This window comes from Phaethon lepturus, unplaced genomic scaffold, assembly GCF_000687285.1.
Source record: "Phaethon lepturus isolate BGI_N335 unplaced genomic scaffold, ASM68728v1 scaffold1493, whole genome shotgun sequence".
In the NCBI taxonomy this organism is placed as follows: Eukaryota; Metazoa; Chordata; class Aves; order Phaethontiformes; family Phaethontidae; genus Phaethon; species Phaethon lepturus.
The window spans coordinates 64,143-80,074 of record NW_010529485.1 but is presented as its reverse complement, the minus strand read 5'-3'; the positions used below and the strand labels follow the sequence as shown (position 1 = coordinate 80,074).

At 42.0% G+C, this 15,932-nt stretch overlaps 1 protein-coding gene across 1 annotated transcript in view; it reads left to right on the top strand.

Annotated features, from left to right (window-relative positions):
- Positions 1 to 40: 40 nt before the first annotated feature.
- The window catches only part of PLXNC1 (plexin C1), a 70,386-nt gene continuing 54,494 nt past the window's right edge, over positions 41 to 15,932 (top strand). Inside the window, exons 1-5 of the mRNA XM_010283940.1 lie at positions 41 to 301; positions 529 to 597; positions 11,894 to 12,016; positions 13,332 to 13,466; positions 15,472 to 15,572. Coding sequence (XP_010282242.1) covers positions 41 to 301; positions 529 to 597; positions 11,894 to 12,016; positions 13,332 to 13,466; positions 15,472 to 15,572 — 689 coding nt within the window. The remainder of the gene's footprint in view (positions 302 to 528; positions 598 to 11,893; positions 12,017 to 13,331; positions 13,467 to 15,471; positions 15,573 to 15,932) is intronic.

The window sequence follows — 15,932 nt, the reverse complement described above, 5'->3', positions numbered from 1 at the left end:
ATTGAAGGCCAGGTTGGACAAGGACATGGAGCCACCAAGCATGGCTGTCCTGCGCCAGCTGCGCCCCTCAGAAGGTGGCCTTACTTTGCAAGGGCACGTGTATTTGGACTGTGGGTGCAGGAGCCTCATCGTTTCCTCCAGCCTTGTCCGCCAGGGCGAGCGGGGCTGGTGGGTGGGTGTTTTCCACCACAGCCATGGCGCCAAGGTCTGGAACGCCACTGCTGTCTGCATCTTTGGGATGGAGGAAGTGAAGGAGCAAGCCTGTGCATCCACACACTTCATCATGAACGGGAAGAGCTGTGTAAGTCTGGGCATCGTTTTGCTTAAGCTTTCATCCTGCACACCGTTGTTGACGTTGTTGTGGCTGGTGTCGCTGTGCATGACTTATGGGGTGTCCCTGACCTGAAGGCACATGAAGTTCGCGAGGAACTTCAGAGCCACACCAGGCTTTGTGCATCAGCCCTGGGTCCATCAGTCCTAATTATTTCTGCAGCACTTTCTGTTACTAAAAATCTTATTGCTTACCAGATCCTGGAGTGTCCTTCCGAGCTACATCTCGGGAAAGAGGTGTCTGAGGGAACACCTGAGGGCATCTGGGTCAGTCCTGAGTCTTGGGCTCCTGACTCAGTGAACTCTTTTCTGCCAAGGATTAGTTGTACTTCATTGTATTTTCTGTACAGCCTAGATAAAGCATCTCCTACCTTATTCTGTGCATTCACATCTCATGTCATTGCAGCTACATCAGAAATGAAAAAAAGCCCATCAAACTGACTCCTGTGCACTGGGCTGTCTGCGTTGTTATCCACATTGCTCACTAGTTATTTACGGTTGCTTGTTTGGTGGTTTCCCAAACCTCTCAGGACTGGCCTTGCTCGAGAGGGCTCACAGCCATCCCCCCAAACCCGGTATGCGCAAGCCAGCCATTGGCGGTATGTCTTTGTTGTTGCAGTGGTTACATTTTCACAGGCCCTGGTATCCCATGGAGATCCCCTGGTCACCTACTTCTGCAACACTCTCTCTTCAGCTCCTTCCTCCTTTTGAGAATGAGCTGTGCACATGGAGGGCAGGATGGGCAAGGCTACCAGCTTTTTTGTGGCCTTGGTAGCTAGTAAAGAAATGAACTAAAAATGAAATTCAAGAAGCTAAAAATGTAATTCAGGAGAAGAAGGTGCTTTTGCAAGGCCTGTCCATGCTTTTAAGTCACACTCACAAGTCTTTTCAGAGTTGTGGCAAAAGAATCAATGCTGAAAAGTATTGGGGACAACGGTAGGGGATCAAGCAAGCCATCGTAAAGCAAGCCCTGGCCTTTTGCAGCTCCCCCACTGTCCAGGGACTTTGCAGCTTAGCCCCTGAACCCTTGCTATGTTACAATGGGAGTTTGTTGGCAACTCCTTGAAAGAAGTGCAGTAGATTTACTGTCGCTCCTTGGCTTCCCAAATCTAGCCTATAGCAGAGCGCAGTGCTGAGATTCTTCCAAACACAAACTACCGGAGGGCATGTGTGATTCAGTCTGCTCGTGTCCCTGCTGAGCTGTGTCTATTGCCAGTGTCAGAGGATGTAATTATGAATGACAACCCACATGTGGGTGAAACAACTGTTATGAAGTAAATAGTGAAATTCTCACAACAGAGCCGGAGCCAATCCTTTGATTTCCAGTGCCAGTTTATAGCTTGCTGCAGGATTTCTGTGCTCTCACAAGGGAAACTTGCTGAATGAATTTGAAGATTCGTTCGCATCCCAAAATATCTATTTGCTAGTTGGATTTTTAATTTGTATTCCTTGTTCCTGATTACTGGTGGTGTTTCATCATGAGATGCTTTCTGAGCCTGCAAAGCAAAAAAAACCCAAAACCTCCCTGGGCAGGAGATCCTTTATAAACACTTCCCAAAATCCCGTAGTATAAATTCCAGAAAAGTCTCATGGATTTCATAGGGTAAGATAAGGCACGTAAGGTGCTGGTATTTCTGTCTGTTCCTCTCAATCCCCCGTCCTCATTGCCTCCCAGTGCCTGAATATGAAAAATTAATAATCCACATGTTTAAGGGTTGGTCTGATTTGGATCAGATTCCTTTGACTCCACAGTTACTTTATGTGCCAGAAGGCTCATCCCTCCTGGAAATGTGGATTATATTTGGTACAGTGCTGAGGAATCCCAACTTTAAAAATTATTACAAGGATTGTTTGCTTAACATTATGTCCCTAACTATGGTGATGTTAGTAATCATGATATTTTGGCACAAAGTAAATGCAGTTTACCACTGACAGGAAAGTGGTATTTTAATATTTTGTAAGATAGCAGGACATCTGGGTGTTGTGTAGTAATATGACTTATAACATGACATGGCTAATTATGCTCCCTTTTTAAGCTAATTATATGTGCTTATGGTGTATAAACATAGAAATAAATGCATGTAGTTCAGCTTTAATATGTTTTTCATACTACAGAAGGTTAGGCTAGGCTATTGCAGAGTAGGTTTGGAGATGACAGGCCCATATGCTGCTGCTTCTGTGTTGTTTTAGTCCATATACTTCTACTGTCTCTCACCAAGTCATGGGAGTCCCTGCAAACGTGGAACATGCTCTTCTTGGACTCAGAAGCTCGCAAGCGTCAGAACTGGCAGGGAGATGGTGCGCAGCACATCTGTCAGTGTGCTGCTTGTAGAAGTGCATGCAATAGCCAGCAGTGGCTCTAGCCAGAAAAGAGTGCCTCGTAGCACGGAGCCGTCACGAGTACCTTGTAGTACAATGTGCAGGAATGGCAGCAAGCAACAGTACTTAACATGTGCTTTAAAGCCCAGTGTTTTAAATTAAGACAGTGTTGGTACGGAGCAAATGAATGCATTGCAACGTTATGATTGACTGGAGTGCAAGACCTGTGCAGTGTTTGTGGCGGGTGGACCATGCTGAATGTCTTGAATTCTGGAGCTCAGGCAGGGTGTGAGCTACACTGATCATGATCACGGGCACAGGCTGTCAGCTTATGTAGGAATTGAAAATACAAATTTTTTTTCACTGCAGGAACACAATTTATAGTTAGAGTATATGTTAGGGAGTAGTGGCAGCTTGTTTTCCTTCTGATCTTGTCATTCTTCAAATTTCTGTAATTATTCTGATTACCTTGAGGCAAGACATGCCTCTTACCTGTCTGCACTGACACAGCTGCTTGTATTTGCATTGTGTTGGCACTGTGCTTCTCGATAGTACACTGCAAGAGGGACTTAGCCCGAGGTATTTGTGGTCTTGAATTCCCTGCTGTATATTCTACTCTAAAGTCATTCCTGTAAGGTGCTGAGCTTTCTGGCCCTAACCCAGTAAAGCACTTAAGGGCATATTTAACATAAGGTATATAAGTAGCTCCATCATCTGCAGGGGAATTGCCCATGCATTTGAAGTTGAGCATGAACGGGAGTACTTCACTGGATTGGAATCAAATTGCTCCTCATCCTATAGGAACGCATTGTAGGTGTGTAAACTTTTTAGCCTTGCATTGCTACTTAGGCCAAAGTTGACATTTCCATTAAGTTTTAATGCTGGGTTTGAGTCTGCCGTTGAAAATTAGTAATTTTTAAGATCCTTGCTTACCAACCTCATCTGTGGCTGCTGCAAATTCTGTGGAATTGCTGCTTATGAGAACTAGCTAATTCTGTTTTCATTTTGTGCAGTAGTGTGCACAATGCATTTTGTCCTAGTTGGATGCGTTTACTCTGGACTTATATAATACTCTCTTCCCAGAGACGTGATCCATAACTAACAAAAGGCAAGTGGTATCTTAGATGAAACTATTCTGAAAACATTTTGCAGTTTTATGTTCAGCTTGTTTCCCTCAATCCACACATCTCTTAGTTTTGTGTACATCTATTTACATGCTCTGTCAAGGTATATACATTAATGGACTCTGTAGCATAACCTGCATGTATGTAAGCACATCTTCTTCACAATTTCCTTAGTTAATAAATGTGACTTTGCCAAATCTCATCCTCCATTTCTTTTCAGAAACCTGACTGAGTACTAACAAATATTTTTGGTGCATTACAATTACGAAATCGAAGCTCCTTAGCCAGTACATAGGAGGAATGCTGGAATTTGTCACAAACTTGCTGCAGTATCTAGTGAGCTTTATGAAGGCCTTTCCTTCTGTTGTTCTGTGGCTGAACAGGAGCTACTAGAATCTTGGATCTCTTGCAGAGATCCCAAGAGCTTGCGGATCACAGCCAAGCAGGTGAATTGGAGAAGTGCTCAAATTAGAGAATATCAACATGAGAGAGTTGTAGGATGTTACCTAACCACAATGAAAAATCTGGAAATCAGTTTTGTCATTGAAAAAAGTTGCATGGGAAGAAAAGGATTCTACAATTTTTCAGGGAGAAAATCCAAGAAAGTGTTAGGTGTATACATGTAAGATGGAGAAGTTGCTGTAGTTTATATTAAGGTGTTTATTTTATGATGTGTAAGGGCTAAGTAGCCGTGATAGCTACTGAATGGTAAGATATCTTGGTTGGATTTTCATCTGGTGTTTAATGCAAGTAAATACATACAACAGTCTGTTCTTCGGATTTTTGCATTTTTCAGTGGGTGGTAAGTATGTGGGTTGGTTTATGCCCCATAATTTATCGAGCATAATTGGAATCCTAGGACGAAACTTAGCTGGTATAAGCTCTACTGAAATGAGATTTTGAAATCAACAGAGTCATATCTGTTTAATCATGGTCATTAATTTGCAGGAATGACATTTGAATTTGTGTGGTACCTCATCCAAGATGATTCATGGTCTTTTATTTAAGGAAATAGTTACAGGCTTCTAAATATCATTCGGTATCAAAATTGATCCTGTAGTTAATTTTCTAGTAGTAAAATCATCTCCTGTGTATTAACAGACTGCTAGTATTTCATTTGATGTTTGACAGATTTCCAGAGTTAATATTTTTAGAGTGCATTTTTCTGTCCAGTTACAATGAGTTTTCAGTTCATCTCTGTTTGGTGTGGGAAGTAACCCACAGGAGACTTGCAAACTCTCACACTGGCACTAAGAAGAAGAGTTGCTTTTAGTCATCTGACTTCACCAGGTATTCTTAGCAGAAACTTTTGAGAGCCTGGGAGCTCTTGAACAGAGTATTTGCTTCGCTGGGATCAGAGAGTCGTTCAGGTTGGAAGGAACCTCAGAGGAGGTCATCCATCCAGGACCCTGCTCACAGCAGGGTCAGCTCTGAGATCAGACAAGGTTGCTCTGGGCTTTGTCCTGTCAGATCTTGAAACCTCCAGGGATGGAGACTGCACAACCACTCTGGACAACCTGTTCTGCTTAATTGTCCTCATAGTGATGTTTTTTAATCTCCTGTCTCATAGAAACCTCCCCTGTTTCAGTTTGTGTCATTAAGTCTTCTTGTTCTGCATATACCTCAGTCAAGACCCTCACGCTGTTTCTCTGGTCCCTCTGAAATTGTCTCTTCTGTAGACTGAACTAGCCGAGTTCCCTCAGCCTCTCCTCACAGGGCAGGTGCTCCAGGCTCTGACCATCTCAGTGGCCCACCGATGAACTCACTCTGATTTATCAAAATCAGTGCTGTACTGGGGGTGCCAGAATGGAGCGCAGTATCCTAGACACATCTGAACATGTGCCAGGTAAAGGAGAATAATCCCTTTCCTCACTCACTCTGGCTATAGTCCTGTCGATGCAGCCCAGGATGCTGTTAACCTTCACTGCTGCCTGGGTACACCTTTTAGCCTACTGCACTCCAGGACCCTTGTGTCCTTTCAGCAGAACTGCTCTGCAGCCTGTGTCATCACAGGGGGGTGGTCCATCCCATGTGCAGGACTTGTTGAATTTCTTGGGGTTCTTGTTGGCCCATTCCTCCAGCCTGTCTAGGTCCCTCTGAATGGCAGCCTGACACTCAAGCATAACAACTCATTTTAATGTTATCTGCAAGCTTAACCCAGAAGCTTTCAGTGTCTTCCTCCGCGTCATTGATAAAAGATATTGAGCAGGCCATGGCCCAGGATCGGTTCCCTGAGGAACTCCACTTGTAACCAGTGTCTAGGTAGAGTACAAACCATTACCCAATACTCTTTGAGCCTGACTATCCATCCAGTTTTTCCACCCATCCAGTAGTCCTCCTGTCTAAACTGTAACACCTCAACTTGCATACAAGGATGCTGTGGGAAATGGTGTCAAGAGCCTTGCTAAAGTCAAAGTAAAGACATCAACTGTTCTCCCCTCCTCCACAAATCAAGTCATTTCATCACAGAAGGCAATCAGATTGGTCAGGCATGATTTATCCTTGCTGAATCCATGCTGGCTTTTCCCAGTCACATTCTTCTTCTTGTGCCCAAAAATAGCTTCCAAGAGGATTTGCTCCATGATTTTCCCAGGGAAAAAGTAAGACTGACCAATGTGTAGCTCCCCAGCTCATCCTTGTCTTTTTTGAAGATAGGTACAGTATTTGTCTTTATTCAGTTATTGGAGACTTGCCCTGATCTCCAGAGCTTTTGAAATATGAGAGAACGGCCTTGCAATGTCATCAGACAGTCTCTTAGCATCTTCCTACAGATCCCGTGTGGCCCCCCTGGGTCTTCTATAAGATGAGATTTCTTAAGAGATCCCTGACTTAATCCTCTTCCAGTACTTATTTATTTGTAGGTAGAAAGGACTGCGAGACCTTGCCGGTGAAGTCCAGAGCCTTGTCTGCATCCACTGTCAGTAAATCACCTGACTTATTCAGCAGCTGGCACACATTTTCATTGTTTATTCTTTTATGGTTCATGTGGTGGTAGAAGCTCTTCTTGTTGCCCGTAACATCCCTTGCCAGTTTCAAAACCAGGTGAGCCTGGACTTTCCTAACACCATCCCTACATGTCCAGGCAGCTCCTCCTTAGTCACTTGTTGCTGCCTCCACCTCCTCTATTCTTTTTTTCTGCACTGTTGTTCAATCATGACTTTCCTGCTCAGCTAGGGGCCATCTCCTGATACACCTGATTGTTTTCCTGAGTTTTGTGCTTGGAGGAGGTTGTCCTGAGAGACCTACTAGCTTTCCTCAGCTCCATTTCACAGAATCACAGAATCGCTAAGGCTGGAAAGCACCTTCAAGATCATCAAGTCCAACCACTAATCCAGCGCCACCATGTCCCCTAAAAAATTTCCCTTCAAAACGGGAAGGGATCTCACGGGATCCCACTAACCAGCTCCCCTAACAAGCTGAAGCCTGGTTTCTGGCTCTGTACTCTGCTGTTCTTTCCTTACCCTCAGGATCCTGAACTCGGTTATTTCATAGTTACTACAATGAAGGCTGCCATTGATTATCACATCCCCAGTCAGTTCTTCCTTGTTTGTGAGTAGCAAATCCAGAAAAGCATCACCCTTCACTGACCCCATAGGGTTAACAAAGTCTGGAGTACCATCTCCTTCACTTTTTTCCCAGAGCTCTGTAGTCCTGATCTGCACTAGGCAATGTCTTTGGTGTCCACATTGATGTGCAACAATGGGTAGTGGTCCAAGGAATGGAAAATCAGTGGCAGTCTCTCTGCAATGTAATGGATCAGGGCCCCTAAAAAAATAGAAACATGTTGTAACAGCATGACAGTTTAGCAGTTGTGTGCCTTCATCCTTCACAGGGTGGAATCTACAACCATGGTCACTCACCACTTTCTCTTGGTTTCTGCTAATACTCAGTTCAAGCTCAGCTGGTTTCATAGAATCATAGAAAAGATTGGGTTGGAAGGGACCTTTAAAGGTCATCTGGTCCAACCCCCCTGCAAGGAGCAGGGGCATCTTCAACTAGATCAGGTTGCTCAGAGCCCTGTCCAACCTGACCTTGAATGTTTCCAGGGGTGGGGCATCTACCACTTCTCTGGGCAACCTGTGCCAGTGTTTCACCACCCTCATTGGGAGACATTTCTTCCTTATATCTAGTCTGAATCTACCCTCTTTTAGTTTAAAACCATTACACCTTGTCCTATTGCAACAGGCCCTACTAAAAAGTTTGTCCCCGTCTTTCTTACAAGCCCCCTTTAAGTACTGGAAGGCTGCAAGAAGGTGTCCTCGGAGTCTTCTCTTCTCCAGGCTGAACAACTCCAACTCTCTCTGCCTGTGCTCACAGGAGAGGTCTTCCATCCTTCTGACCATTTTTGTGGCCCTCCTCTGGACCCTCTCCAACAGGTCCATGTCTTTCCTTTGCTGAGGGCTCCAGAGCTGGATGCAGGACTCCAGGTGGGGGTCTCACGAGGGCGGAGTAGAGAGGGAGTATCACTTTCCTTGACCTGCTGGCCATGCTGCTTTTGATGCTTCTTTTTTTGGTTCAAAGCCTTCCTTAATGGAGCTTGTTCTCCCTCATTGATTATTAAGACATTTAGTCAATTCTGTAAACCCAGATCTGAGGGCAGAGAAGGAGCGTTTCTGCTGCTGCAAGAAGTCACTAGTTTCTAGCCTCCCTATCTCAGGAGTCTGCATCAACCTCTTGCTGAAGCATAGCCTCTGACTGTCCCTCCTGCCTTGCATCATGAGGCTCAGGATCTTGCCTCTGCAAGGTCTCTGTGAAGACCCTCTCATTTTGTGGTCATCCTCCCTGATTTTTTGCAGTCTGCTCACCAGGGATGGTTTGTCCACCTAGCATTGCTATGCAGTGCACAAATTAAAAAACCTCATGGAAATAAAATTTTGGAACAGTTCATCTCCTCATTCCTTAGCCCTAATAAATTCTCGCTGCATGCACCAGTATTTAAGTTTGTTATCCCCTGATATAATCAAAATTTATGCAGAAGTTTGAAGGGTGATGAAGTTAAGAACGAAAAATGTTCCAGAAGTTTTTTCCTTCTAGGAAAAACATCTATGTATTGTTCCATTGTTGACTATTGCTATATGCTGCTCACAAGTCTTGTGTCCTTTTGTATAGCTGCATCTGTTCATTCACTCTGATGCTCAGACCCTTTATTTTTACTTTTTGGCCAGCTGCAATATGTTGAGTGCTGCGTGAGCTAAAAATGCTGCCCTTCCCTCTGAGGCACTCAATGTAAAATAATCATGAGGAAATCAAGACAGAAAGTAGAAGTGTAAATATGGTTGCTGCAGCTGGAATCATGCAGAGATAAATCTGAAAATGAAATGCAAAATAGAAAATTAATATAAATACCTTTCATGCCAATAACCAAAAAGCATAAGGGGGTGAACTTAAAAGCAAAATTTAAGTTAATTCAGGAGATCTCTAGGCTTACCTGTGCATGCGAAGATTTGGGGGGGCTACGGAATAGAACAGAGGGTGGAACTGAAAAATTAAGAACAGTCTTCTAGAGCAATATTGTTTTTTCTTTTGCTTTTCTTGTTTTTGTATGAGCCTGAGAACGTTACAGGATAGACATACAGAAGATCATGGAGATGAGTGACTCTTCAGGAATAAAAGAAGTTTAGACTGTAAATGCATTTTAAGGATGGATTTAGCTGTGAAAGAAAAAGCTTGGGAAGACCCTGCAGTGCTGTAACCCCATTAGTCACAGTGGAAGAGGTAAAAGGGCTTGTTAAAAAAATAAATGCACATGGGAAAGGGATGACAGAAGGGTGAAAGCAGCAGCTGCACCCTGGAGGGAATGAGCAAGCTGGAGAAATAGGTTGCAAAAGAGAGAAGGCAATTTTTGTCATGACTGTCCACTGTCTAAATTCCTCCTTTTCTTATCTGTATTAGCTCAATGTCGCATTGACCCTCCCTCTAGCAAGCAGAGCGAGGGGAGGAGGCTTCCACACATGTCAGTATTGGTTCTTCAGTCAGATGAGGGGGATGCACTGATACGACACTAGTTATTTTACTAGTATGTGGGTCAAAATAAAATCTGGCACTAAAGCTTTTCAGAGACTGGGTAAGTCCTCCCCTCTTCTGTGGTCTTACTGTACAGAGTCTGCAAGGAACCTAAGGTGGTTTGTTTTCCTTACACTACTATATGGTGCAATGCAGAAAAAAAAAATCCTAATTCTGTTGGCAATGAAAGCCTGGAAGCTTCACCTCTTCACTCCTTAGCCTGAGTGAAGGCTCATTGTGTGCACCAGTGCTGGAGAGTTTTTTTACCTTCTGATCTAACAAAAAAGTGAGTTAACTTTTTGCACCTTAAAATGCTTGCAATCACCCTCCCCCCCATCTAAAACAGACCTCCATGGAACTGGAGTCTCCTGCCTAAGTGGATTTTACTGAAGTTCTGTGCCAGTACAGGACAGTTCCTGTGTCGTCTTCGTGCTGCGTGAAAAAAGTATCTTTAAATATGAAAGTTAATCAAGCCTTCTTTACTCCAAGTGGCTGTTCTTGCAAGCTAATTAAAATAATTCAGATGACTGAAAAAGATTTTAATTGGTTTAGGATTGCCATTTAGAAAAAATTTATTTCGATGTGGAAAGAATTTTTGGGGTTAAGCCAGCATCCTAGCATGCAAGAGAATTGAATTCAGCTGTTACCAGGTTATGGATTCACTTTGAGAAATGCCTTCACCTTTCTGCAAAATGTCAGTTTTAATGGTTCATTCTCACACTTTCTCTTGTGCATTAAAGCAAAGGTTCTTGCACTCAGAGGGTTCCTGTAGGTTTAGGAATGCACCCTTGAGGCTGAGATTCTGGGCTTTGTAAGCTGACCTACTGGGCTTGTTCCCAAGGTCCTGGTCCTACCTGAGCTCTTCCCCCCACATCTCCATGCGTGCCCCTCCTTTGTGCCAGGACTGCTGTCTGTGCAACTACATGTTCCTGTGATGAGGAGAATGACTCAAATGAAGATTTAGGCTTGTAGGTAGGTGGATTTACAGACCATTTTCTAGGCTTATCATTTCCTTAACTAAGCTCACTGGAAAGTATTATACTAATAGAGGGGAAGAGGAAGAGAAGGTAGAGCTTGGCTGGGATTGGACCTGTTTGGAGAGCAGGTGAGATCACACTTTCGGCAGTATCTGCCACGGAGATTGACTTAAAGCAATTACAGGAGACCATCTCTCACCTGGTGAATGACCTTTTTCTCACACATCAGGGCTTCATTTCAGCACTTGATCATCTACAATTAGGGTTATTTAGTTTGGTTTTTCCTTCCACAAGATACAGGGGTTTCCTGCATGATGTTTTCTTTCATGAGCTGCTTACACATGTTTGTCACTTAACTTCCTACAGCTTGGATGGAGAATTGTAGGTAACATAGAATCATAGAATCTTTTAGGTTGGAGAAGACCTTTAAGATCATCAAGTCCAACCATTAACGTAACACTGCCAACATGTTGATTTTAAAGTTCTAAGAGGTACATTTATGTTCTCCCTGACGTGAACTTTATACTGCTTTATCTCATTTTTATGTTTGTGTAATACGCAAGTGTCAACTTCCTTTAGTGTAAAGCAGGAAACCAGAAAGGGGAGGATGAAGCTCTGCATTTTCTGACAAACACACACGCAAACACACACAAAATTCTATGTATTTGAAGTGCATCCTTTCTCTAGAATATTTGCATGCCTTTAAAAGTGGTTGTGGAGTGTATCTGTAGCCTTCATGGTAGATGCAGTCAGGTGATGGCAGAGCATGGTTTCATTGGGAACTGGCAATTCAGAATAAGACCAGGGCATTATGTCCCAAGAAAGAGAAATTCTGTTGCAAAGTGACTTGCTGCTGTTAGGCCAAATCTGTGTCCCACTGAGGTCAGTTTTAGCTGCAGTAGATGTAATCTGTATCCCAGACATGACCAGTTGCCATGTATAAAAAAGTAGTAGTTTCATGTTTCCTGTGCCATTTCCAATGATAGTTGCTCTGAAATTGTGTCAGAATTAAAATGTTATCCAAAGTATTGTCTAAAGTTGAGTTCTCTCAGATTCTTTCCAGGGATTCTTCTTTTTCTTAATGGTTTGCAGTATAGGTGAATGATTTTGTAATAGCTTTCTCTTATATCTGATTTTCAGGAGGCACGATCAATCAAGAAATTACCTACCTTGATTCACTCTGGATTAGTGGCTGTTTATGGCACAGTTGTTTTGAATCAGATAGTTCTCTTTTTGGGAACAGATGACGGACAGTTACTGAAGGTAAGCTGGGTGTGGCAGTTCCTCCCTTCTCTGTTGGCTGCTGCTGTGTTCAAGTGGGTAAATGTTTCCTGGTTTAGGCACTGTATTATAAACAGGTATAATGCCCTGAATTTTATGTACCCTGCTTAAAATTCATGGAAACATTTCGTTAAACTGCTAATACCCACAGTATCAATTTATGGACTGTGGAGTTTTGGGATACTCTGTCTTTTGTTTCCTTCCTTGCTTTGATTTTCCAGTAGTAATATTAAATATTGTTAGATTTTGGGAGCATATTTACTTGTTTGTTAGCGTGTTTGTGTGATGTGAATAGCCGTCCATTAGAGATAAAAGTCAAGATTTATTTTGCCTTAGCTTCTGAATAGTTGACTTATGCTAGCTTAAGTCAATCACCTGGAAGTGAAAATCATCTTATTTCATTATCAAACTTTTCAACAATCCAGTCAAATGTCTTTTATGCTTTAATTTTGCGGGGGGGGGTTTGCAAGAATGTGCATTTCCTGTCTACACACAAAGGATGATTCTCATTTTTTGTTTTTATTAAGCAGACAGTTGGAGAGGAATATAGAAGAGAGCGTGAAAAGCTTTTGCCCATTTGATTTCACTGTGCTTTTGATAATGACAAATGAAATCGAAGTCTTCCATGTCTCCTTAGCACAGTGGAGACCATGAACGTATCTCCCTTGTTTAGCCATGTTTATGGAAAACCTTATATCGGTGTTGGTGTGCTTATTAACTCGCAAAATGAAGTTTCTGTGGTCTCTGGTTCTCTTGAATTCAGTGCAAAGGGTGGTGGAAAACTGTAGAGTTGGGTAAGGTAAGAAAAAGAAATACCACCTCAGGTGTATGCTCCCAGAAGCCACAAAGAAACTTCTATCCTGGAGACAGTTGTCAGTAACTTGCTTAGGTTCCTTTTTACACTATGGGTGTCTGGATGTTAATTTTTTTCTGGAGGCTAATACTTTCTTCTCCATTCCTAAGAGTACTTAACACGTTATGACTTTGGGATATAGGCATCTCTTCCACATTCAGTTTCTGCATCAATCAGGAGCACACTTGGTGAGCGGGATGCTTCATATGCTAAACCAGTGCCACGTTCAGTGAAAAATGTGTCTGGCATGGATTTTGTTGAAATTCTGTTCTGGTGGTCTTTTTCTCCATCTTTCTGCAGCGTGAGAACCAGTGCAGTAGGTAAATTGAAACAGGCGCAGTACATCATCTCAGAAGCTCTGATGTAGCTGAAATTAGGCTTTTATTTAAAATGCGGACTGATCAATAAAGGGACTTGTGAATAATTTAATTTTATGTGTTTTAGGCTATTCTTAATGAGGATATGGAATCTAATTGCCCAGAGGTTTTATACGAAATTGAGGAAGAAACCTCCATTTTCCCCAAACTTCGCCTTGATCCCGTAGATAATAACTACATCTATCTGTCCTCTGCCAATAAGGTAAGCACAATATTAAATAAAATAATAAATTCAAGTAAACTACTGCTTTAAGGATGTCTGGCACTTTAGAAGTGAAGCATCAGTTTGGGTCAGAGTTAGACCTTAAAAGTCCAAACTGCAGCTATCAACTTTACATCTAATATCTGGTGATGTTATCTAAGTTTGGGCTGCACTTCTGCAGAGCTCAGGAGAGCTTCCACTGTCATTGTGCTGCCCACTGTTGCTATCATCCAGCAACACCCTTAATCCCATGCTTATTTTATGTCATTCTGTTGAGAGAGTCTTTGTTTCTCTTTTTCCCTGAGGCATCATGCAGAATCAAGCTTGGAGGTAGCCAGCAAAACTTGTAGACTCTTTGGAGACAGAGTTCCTTTGAATTAGCAATCCAGGTATTGGTAGGCCAGGGTTTGCTAGTCAATTATGTTTATAATGTGAGAACTCTCTTAATTTGAGAGATGGGTTTGAAGTCTTACTTCTACTGAAATCAACGATAAAATTTTCATCATCTTCAGTTAGGCATAGACTTTTAAAACAAAACAAAAACACAATCAGAAGTGATTAATGTGTATGTATAGTGAGGCCAAGGAGTTCAGCAGTCATGCTAATGCATGTGAGCAAACGCATCAGAGCTGCATCCCAAGCAGAGAGTGGCTGCCAGGAGCTGGTGCAGTTGCTGTAGCACATCCTGCAGCAGGGCTACTGAGCATCTACTCAGCAAATTCCTATGTCTCACCAGCAGTGGGGAAGATGACAGTAAAAACATAAAGGCTGGCTGTCCATCTTAGCTGGAAAGGATTTCACCCAGCACTTGATTACCTTCATTTACAGTAAAATAGCTTTTCCAGCAGTGAGCGTAGCATTTTAGCCTGCCATCTGAGAGAGTGGGTAAGTTGGTAGGAGAACTCCTGACTGGTATAAACCATCTATCACAAATACAGAAAGAAAAAAAATTCCAGTCAAAAGTATATGTAGGTATTCAAAGTAAAGACTTGAATTTTCTTTAGCTTTGGTAAAAGATCATGTTGTTATAGAGGAACAAACATCTGTTAGGAATAAGTGCTTCTCTCTGATCATCTCTTGGAGGCTTCTACAGGCTTCTACACTGTCTTTTTTAACTTGCTAATAGTCTTTGATTTTGGCTGGTTTCTGAACTGATTATCTCACACACCTTCAGATAAATATAATTTTACAAGATATGGCTGGTAAAAACAGTAAATACAGTTCTACAGAAAGCCATGTACCCTTGTTTCTGTTCACAAAATATAGGAACTTACAATTCTTGCTAATTTGTAAAAAAAAATATTTGAATTAGGAATATTTTTCTAATATTATTAATTAACATTGTTATTAATAACATTATTTGTATTTGTATTCAATATTTGTAATCAGCTTTCTCTTTTTCTTTTTTCCTTTCCTTTTCTGAAAATGGCTGGCTAGGATATTCGAGCTGAATTTACAAGTATAGCTGCATACAATATAGCCACAATTATCTACATTTACTTATTGAAATGGCATTTTCATGCATGCTGAGTAGTTGCGTGCATTTGTTCTAGCGTGCTCTTGCAGTTACCTGACATGGTGATGCAAACACAGATGGATTTTGTTTTGTGCATGCATTTTTGGATGCGCTTTCATCAATCATTTAAAAATCTCAGTTCTGATGAGCGAAAAATGATGTTCTGCTAAGCAGAACATTATTTGTAAAATATACCTCCTTTCTATTGTTATCTGTAATTCACTGTGCTAATTAGGCTTTCCTCCATTACTCTGTCCATGCTGGCCTTGTCGTTGTCAGAGGAGTTTCATCATCTGATGGCAAAATTCAGCGTATGTAAAACAGGCTGCATATTTCTATCCAAAGGTCTTCTGGCAGAGAGGAGTCTGTAAGGAAACTTTCCCGAAGGGATCATGTTTGGTTGCTGTCAGATTTTTTATGGTAACCTTCCGTTTCCCTGTTTATGGAGGCTATTGTAATTCAGTGTGTTATTGCATTCTTTGGTTTTAGGTGAGAAGAATACCAGTTGCAAATTGTGGTAGATATGTTTCCGAGCAAGAATGCTTATCTGCAAAGGATCCCTACTGTGGGTGGTGTTCTTTGAATCAAAGGTATTTTTTTTGTATTTTAGACTTTCACATAAAACCAATGCTTTATTAGTCAGTGTACATTTTGACTGGCTTGGGGCTATTCAGTATCAAGAATTTTTATGGAATCGGTCATAGCCATATGAGAGCCAGTGAGACACTTTATTGTCATGTGAAAGGGAGCTCTGCACCTTTTAAAGGCCACGTTAACCCTCAGATTCTTGAGGTCTACCCATAAAATATGTATTGTGCTAAAAAGAAGAAATTGTTTTGGTTTTAGAACAGATGTTTTTGCTTTCCAAATTGATTGAGAGATAAAATTGTATACTCATGCTTGAAGCATCTTAATAGGTAGGAGCATCTTGCATGTGAGAACAGGGAAAG